Raw genomic sequence first — 8995 nt, forward strand, 5'->3', positions numbered from 1 at the left:
CCTGCAATCAGCTACCCATAAACTACAATCACGACACGTGCTATCCTTACTGGTGGATCCTGCGTGCTCCCTGGTAAACAGGCGATAGACTGTGAAGGATTAAATCTTAAAGGGAGATGGATCTCGGAAAGCATAGCGATTAACCTGGTGTTGCACTGTCGTTTAGGTAATTAACATTCGGGATTTCGATGAGCTTCGAGTATGATTATATATATATATAATTTATTTGTGGGGGTGGTGATAATCTTTTCCACGCGATTTTCGATTTTCCTTTTTTTTTTTCTTTTCGAAAAAAATCGATTGTGGATCAAATTTGAAATTTGTGCGTCTATCTAAAGTTATCTTGGTTAAAGTTAAGCATTTTATATATTTGTATAGGTGAATTATTATTTCTGATTCTTTTTGGGATAATATTTAACTCTTATAGTTTTCGTGATATGTTATAGATTATTATCATTGGATGATTGATGATCCTCTGTGAGATAATTTATAATTCACGCGTATTATTTTGTACTTTTATCTGTCTGATATGTGATCAATGTTTAATTAGTAATAGAATTAGAACGAATAATTTTTATTTGAGCAAATTATTAAATCTCGTTTCTTCTTTTTTTATAATTAAACTGAAATTAAAGTTAGATTAAAATTAATAGTTTTTCATTTTCTAATAATAAAATATCCTTTTTCGTTAAAAATATCTTGGAATTATTCTTCTTTTCATCTTGTTACACATCGAAATTCTTAAATACAATCGAAATATACATCTGTGTTTGATCTTCTCTACAGTTTTAAGAAACTGTAAAGAAATATATCGATAAAAGTTTGATCAATTCTCAATTCTATTATCAATCAACGCTTCTAAATATGTCGAGATAAAATTCAGATTAATTCGTATCAATCATTAATCGTCAATCAACGATTGCATCGAGCAAAATTCCATTCCATTTTCAATTGTAATCCAACACTTTCCTTGTTCGTATTTGTTATTGTCAAATATTAAAATCTTAAATACAATAAAATCTGAAGAACGTTAATTCTACTTAGATCGATGCAATAACAATATCTATAGTCCATCGTTGTCGCGTCACGATTATTAATGCGTTATTAACTGCGTAAATATTAATGAAGAATTCAGAGAAAATCAAGTTGTAAATGGCGGTGCACTGGAGTCCGCGTATTAACATGGTTGTAAGGCCCATTGTGCGTTGGATTATGACGCTTCTCCAGATGATTCCACCTTTGCTTTTCGGCTAATCTCCAAGGTGATTACACGCGAATCAGAGAAGATTCCTTTGCCACAGCGGGGAATCATCTCGAAATGTCTAATGCCTCTAAGAAAGGATGAAGATGATTGATCATTGACGAATTAAAACGTGTCACGTGATCTTTTCAAATTTGTATCGTAACCCTTTTGTTTGTCCGCAAAAGTGTTTGGAGAGAAGTTAGCCCCTATGAGTTGGTTTTTAGATTCGCTGCAATAAAAAAAAATATGATAAATTGTAGATATTACGTTTATTGATCGTGGAGAGTGATAAAAAGTGTCTGTCGTCTTGTAAAATAGAAATTTTAATCGAACCTTCAAAGTATCTTAATTCTCTTATATATTATCATCATTGCGTTCTTATTTGATTTTGGTGAGATCAAGATTGTCTTTTGCCATCTTTTAGAGCAATTTATCGATTGTTGTATGATATTAAAAGTGTTTTTGCAAAATTCGTTTATTTTTAAATGTATCATTGAACTCGATACTTTGTTTTCTTCATTAACAAACGACTTATTCTCTTTCTTTGTATATTTCGTTGATATATTTGCGTATGGGAACATTTATGCTAACCGATAAAGACGTAAATTTGGAAAAGTATCGAAGTGAAATAATAGTAAAAAATAAATCTTAGAAGGGAAAAGAGAGATTATTGAGATGTCTGTATTAAAAGATAGATATCTTTAAACAGACAAATATTTATGTACATAAGAAACTACTTACTAGGTATATCCATAATAATAACAGATTAATAACGTACAAATTATAACGTACAAGAAGATTTCATAAATAATGAATACCCACGTGTTTGAAAACGTGTGGGTATGGATTCAATATATTATTATTGAAATTGTATATTATGACAAAGTTTTATATATCTTTCGTAAGATGTTGAATCGTAATATTGTACAAATACGAATAATATTTCTCGTTACATTTTGTAATTTAATTCAATACGTTCGTTTGTTTAATTGAACTTAAAAATAATTAATACGAGTACAAAAATCTAATCAAAATTTTTTTATTATTTAGAGGAAATTTAAATTAAATTTAAATTATTTTTTTATTCCATAATATTTGATTTATTAATATATGCAAATAAAAGTTATAACTTTGCAATTTTTTTTTTTAAATAAATAAAATAAGTGGGGTGCAAGTAGATTTAATAGGATACTGTTTGAACTTCGGTTGTTTGAACGAAAAATTAAAAATAACGAGAATAATCAATAGGCTCCTATTATATGTGAAATTAACTTGTTGTATGGATTGTTTGTCTTCCGTCGGGTTTATATAAATGGAGTTCTATTGTACTTCACTTTGGATATTTCATATCTTTTTGCATACCATGACCATTCTATAGATAGAATTTTGTACCTACGTATTTATACGAACTAGATGCAAGATATTCAATTTTGGAATTTTAATAGTTAAAAAAATTTATATCTTTCATTTTCTACGATATTCGACAAATAATAATTACTCGTCATTTAATCATTAAACAATAATATTCGACAAATGTTTAAATCGAGCATTAAAATAAAATAACATGTTCTCAAGCATCGATATTTGATTTAACTTAACATAGTATAAAATAATAGATATTTTCAAATCTGTTATTATCATTTGTTTAAAAATATTCGAGTTTATTCAATTCATCCTCTCCCAAATTGCTTCAAATTCTGTCCCATCCCTGTTTTTCCGCGTCGTTCGGATTACGTTACATTCCTTTATTTTTCACGGATTTTTCCGTACATTTAAATTTTCCGCAAACATCCGCAATCTACTCGCTCATACGCGATCCAATGCATATCGATGCCCGCCTAACATGCGCCCATGCGCCACGCCGTTAAAACGCACAACGACCTCCCTAAACGTCGTCAAACATTTCGTTTAGCTACCGATCTTTCCTCCACCGGCCGGTCGGGCATCGAAAAGGAGGTTGAAGACTCGTGGAGACCAAGCTGGACAGGCCTGCGCTCGCGTACGAAAGGAGAAGGTCGGGCGGAGTCATGCAAGAGACCACCTCCACCTTCAGAGGGTCACCTTCGAGGTGACCAATGCACCGCTCGACTAGAGCCATCAAGGTGCTTTTGGACCCAGATGTTCCCTCCTCGACAGGGCCCATGCACGAAGGCGGAGCCTTCTTCGCCCTCGGTCTGTTATACACCTTTCTTTTCCTTTCTTTTTCACTCTCTCAGCCTCCTTTGCCTCCGTTCGAATCGGCACCCGAACAGTTCGAGCCGAGACCCCGAAGCAAACAGGTCTCTCCACGATCGTTCCACCTTGCATCCGGTATAAGATCCGTTTCCGTTTCGTCCATAACAGGGTATTGACAAGTTTCGTGAACACGGTTGTTATATAATTCGTTGCAGGGGGCCAATCTCGAGCTCGTTTCCCCGCGTTATTATTTTGCCGATAAGTTGGTTCGTGTGAAGTGGTTCGAGGGAAGAGGATAGATCCTGGTTCCATTTTTTTTTTTTTTTTTTTTTTTTTTTTTTTTTTTTTTTTTTTTTTTTTTAAATATCGATTTTTCTTAACCACGATTGACGTTTTGTGGTGGCTTGGTGATTGGCCCGGAGAAACCGATTAGCTAGATGGCAGGCAGCACTTTGAACATGGCACCTTATTTCACTGGATACCCTTTTCAAGGTAGGCAGGTTCTGCCTCTGGGGAGATGAATCGATTCTTCCCGTTTCTTTTTTTTTTTTTTTTTTTTTTTTTTTTTTTTTTTTTTTTTTTTTTTTTTAAATATCGATTTTTCTTAACCACGATTGACGTTTTGTGGTGGCTTGGTGATTGTCCCGGAGAAACCGATTAGCTAGATGGCAGTCAGCACTTTGAACATGGCACCTTATTTCACTGGATACCCTTTTCAAGGTAGGTAGGTTCTGCATCTGGTGAGATGAATCGATTATTCACGTTTCTTTTTTTTTTTTTTTTTTAAATTTTCGATATTTAAAATCAATGAGATCGATGTTTAACTTTTCTTTTTTGAAGTCGAATTAACGTTGATGGAATTGTTTGGTTAATACTTTGTAACTAATAACGATTTTTAATTGTTTCATAAATTTCTCAATGTTATTCGTAAATAATAATAAATATTATCCGAATATCTCTATGTTTATGTCAAATTTTAATAAAATTTCTTCGATATAGAGATTGAGAAACAATTGATTCAGGATAGATATCTATATTAGATTTTATTCTTGTTAAAAATTTTATTTTAGAATTAACAATGAGTGATATTTTGATTCTAGTTGATTTATCTTTGATTCATCACTGTCTGATCTTTGTTCAGTACATTGTATTTCGTATCTAACATAAAAGATTTCTTGTTATTGTAAATAAATAAATATCAGTTTTGTTTATCGACTTGAAAGAAATAAATTTTTATGATTACTGTTCTTAATGTCTGTTTCGTGGTATTTTATGCAATGTTGTTTCTAGTGGAATATACCGTCGGATAAACGCCTACGATTGAAGGCTGTCCGACGCAACATCAGTAGAAAGGCTTTTTACTCGCTAGACACCTATTAATGAACAAATATTTGTTATTCAATTTTATAAAATTCTATTTACTGAACTCATGTACAGTAAGAATTAATTTATACATTTCTGATTCGTGTATTTCTTTTTTTTTATTTTAGCCAAGTTTATTTTTTTCCTTAAAATTTATTATCGAAATTATTAATAATATATAATGATATTCAATATAAATTTATCGTTCAATAATAGAAAATTTATTAACAATATTTATTAATATATTTTTTTGGTTATTTTTTTGGTTTTGGACGATAAGATTGTCCATTAACTTAGAAAAAGTTTTATAATTATTATTAAATATTTATAAAAATTACGTACAATTTTTCGCATTATATTTTATTTAATGATTATTTATATTATAGAAAATATTTATTATATCATATATACTCATTTATTCATATATTTTATTCTTATTAAATTATAAGTTGTCTATTGTATTTAGGTATTATGTATTAAGTATTATTTTTTTCGAAAAACAAATAAAAAAATATGAAATAACGGAGTCTATGAATCATTAAATATTTATGAAGTGAAAGTAAATTATTGTATTTGATATAAAAACTATGATAATGTATAAAAAATCAGAGGTGCGAAAATCAGATGAAAAATCCATCTTTCATCGTTCTAATTCATCTTCATTCATCATTTTCAGCGTGTAATATTTTGTATCGTTCGATGATAAAAACTATATTTATTTATGCGATAATGTAATAACAGTAAGAAAGAATATCAAAAATATTTAATCACATGATGTATAAATTTTTTGTGTAACGTCTAAATTTTATATTTATTTTGTAGAATTTTCTATAAATAGTATAATTTGATTGATGTAATTTGAAAATAAGTAAATAATTCATTATTTTAATTATTAAAGTATCATTATTAATATATATTAGCTATAAAAAATTTCTTACTAATATTTTAAAATTGATATGGGCATTTTGCAACTGTACCTATAGAATATTAAAGTATAAATTATTAAAATTATAATAAAAATAGAAATGACAAAAAAAAATACATATACAATTAAAAACTAATCAAAAATACAAATTTTAGTGATAAAATTAATAAATCATAAAATGTATTTATATGATGAGTTAAAGGTTATGAATATTTATGAAGTTTTAATAAAAGAATAATTAAATCATTATTCATTTTTGAATTTTAATAAATGACAAATAATTTTTGTTACTTATATCCATCACGTAAGATTTTTTTTATTAGTTATATTTTTTATTTAGTTATATAGCTATATTCAAATTATACAACGTAATGTATATTCATTATTTATAAGTATTCAAATTAATTCTTAAATAATTTAAGAGTACACAAATCTAAATTAAATATAAAAAACGATCTTATTATTTTTACATCTCTTATTTCACTTTTGTCACTTTTATATTACAAATATATTATTAAATATATTTAATATCACAAATATTAGATTAAAATTTGTTTTACTTATCGAGCATTGTATGTTGTTGCTTTATATATTTTTTGCATAATAGCTGTATTTTATATATTCATATTGTACACAAAAATTTATGATTCAATAAAAATTATACTTTTCTTCTTGAACAATCCTTTGATCTATTTAAAAATGCCTAATTTTTAAAACGTATTCGTATTACTAAAATTGAATTAAATCGAATTAATTTGAAAAATAATTTTAAATAACTATTTACTTGACGAATAAGAATAGATTGCACAAACAATGATCAACAATATTAACATTTATATTTTGCGAATATATCGACGTCAGTCTTCTTTTCAAAGAGCAGACAGAACTTTTACAGCCGATGTTAATGGCTTTACGATGCGCTTTGAGTGAATTATCCTCTCGCGCGTTTTGTCTTTTTTTCCCTTTCCACGCTTTAAGTGACCTTTTTCGAACGCATTTCATCTTCGAGTTACGCAAAACATTTAATTTGAGTCCGCGAAAGCGTGAATTAATTCGGGCCAGAGTTTCGGCCATTATTTTCCATCGGAAGTGATCAAAGGTTTCGAATAAACGCGCGTGAAGTAGGCGCATGCGCGTTCATCACTTCGATACATGATCTCCATTATGAGTTCAATTATTATTATTATTATTATGGAAATCAGAAGATGCTGTTGTTGCTATTTTATTACTATTTTAAATATAATTCAAACTAAGTCGTTTAGAGATAATGATACTTCTTCTTTTTAAGTTTTATCCTTTTTGATGCAAAGAATATTTGAGATTTTATTCCAATTGGCTCTGAGTTAATAATATATTTTCAAAAACTGCTTATTATTTGAATTTACAAAAGTATTTTTGCATTGATATAACTATTTATAATATAAGTTACTATATATAGTTTTAAATATTGGTTGGAAAAAGTAGAATGGCAAAATATTTTTTTTAGGATATTAAATGAAAATAATAGGAAACAAAAGTCTCTTTTTAAATTTTAATAAAAAATATTTGCAAATTAATAATCTCTGATTGATTTTTAAATTTTTGTAATCGTTATATTAGCTGTATCATAGAAAGAAAATTGCATTATTTCTTTCGAGAGAATGTAATTTATTGAAAAATGTAAATGGTTCCGTTTAGCAAATCATGCAGACTTCGTTTGAAATATAGTGTTGAGTAACTTACTTTAAAAGCAATTCAATGTGATAAATTTCAGCAATTCATATATCCTGAAGAATACTGATTATTTACATTCCATTAATAATATTCTTTGATATATAAATATGATTTTGATCAAATAATTATTCTAGAAAAAATATAACAATTTTTGAAATGTCTATTTTAAATAGATAGATCTCTGTTTTAATGATAACAAATTTAACAATACTCATTAATTTTAGAATTGTAAATGAAAAATCTATCTATGATGGAAATAGTTTTTTTATCCATATAAGCTAATAGGAAAAATAATTTTGATTTCAGTAAAAAATAAAGATATAATAATCTATTTTTATTGATCGTTTTTGTCTGTCTAATAATTAAAATGAAATGTATATTATATGTATATTATATTAAATCTAATGATTTGAATCATAAGTGTAAATATATATTTACGGTACAAATTCAACAAATTCAACTTTAAAAATTAGAACGTGACTTATCAAGTTTTTCTCCAGTAGTTATATTTATATTTAGTGCCGAATACCTTTCGCAAATTATGTTCGTTTTTTACAAGTTTATCAAGCAATCAGAAATTGAACCTTTAATTAAAAGAATATCTGAAATATATTACTTTATTTTTTCTTGCAACATACTTTTCATTACTTCCAGCATAATGATATAGAATGAAATATCGAACGCAATAAATCTTTATCTTGCATACCAAGCCTTATACGTGCTCAGAGACATTCTTCAACGCATAACTCACACTTTCTCCAGATCTTATGCAGACTGATTACACTTTTTTTTTCTTTTAATTCATCTTTATGCACAAAATATACGATACTAAAATTTAGAATTACTTAGAAAAAATGAAAAATATCATTTTTATCATTTATTAGATATCAATGTTAAATTCTCTTGTAATAAATAATATAATGTCATGTATATTAAGTTATGTAGATTCGAAGATTATATTTTTATCCTTCATTTAGCTTAGCAATTTTAATATTCTCCAAATGATAATTTTAAATTATTTACACTATTACGTTTAAACGATATAACCAATTAATTTTACCTTTAACTTCAAATATCTCACGTGAAACAAAAATCCAAGATAAGACATCTCTCGAATTAAAATTATCCACAAAATTACACATTACTCAACTTAAATTTCGAAAATATCACATTCCCTTAAACTCTATCTTACTCCCAACAGAGAGTTTCGACAAATTATTACAACTATCACAAAAAAAATATCATATCTCAGAAAAAAATATCAGAGCATATCTTTATACTTTTATAAATTATTCACAAAATTATATTTAACCTTGTCCAAACGATTTAAAAAAAAAGAAAGAAAAACGATCACCCGCATCCCTTTAAATAAGATCCCTTATCCTTGGATTCTCTATCCAAAAAATTCGTCTTACCGGATTGTAGCCGCGCGAAGGCCACCTTCGAGGGGTTAAACATCGCGTTTGGGGCCGTTTCCTCGAGACCGCGTTCTACGTCGTACCCATGAACGAAAGAAGCGCAGCACCGCTGCCTCGCCAGGCCACGCTCGTGGGCGTCGGAACGTGAAAGAGTTAAAG

General features: G+C 28.2%; 1 protein-coding gene across 2 annotated transcripts in view; it reads left to right on the top strand.

Moving 5' to 3' along the window:
* The first annotated feature begins 3991 nt into the window (after window positions 1-3991).
* LOC102671018 (protein gooseberry-like) overlaps window positions 3992-8995 on the top strand; it is a 21830-nt gene continuing 16826 nt past the window's right edge. For both annotated transcript variants that reach the window (XM_006611429.2, XM_006611430.2), the window contains exon 1: window positions 3992-4138. In XM_006611429.2, the coding sequence (XP_006611492.1) occupies window positions 4084-4138 (55 nt within the window). In that variant the 5' untranslated portion in view covers window positions 3992-4083. The remainder of the gene's footprint in view (window positions 4139-8995) is intronic.

Source organism: Apis dorsata, unplaced genomic scaffold (assembly GCF_000469605.1).
Source record: "Apis dorsata unplaced genomic scaffold, Apis dorsata 1.3 scaffold_88, whole genome shotgun sequence".
NCBI lineage: Eukaryota > Metazoa > Arthropoda > Insecta > Hymenoptera > Apidae > Apis > Apis dorsata.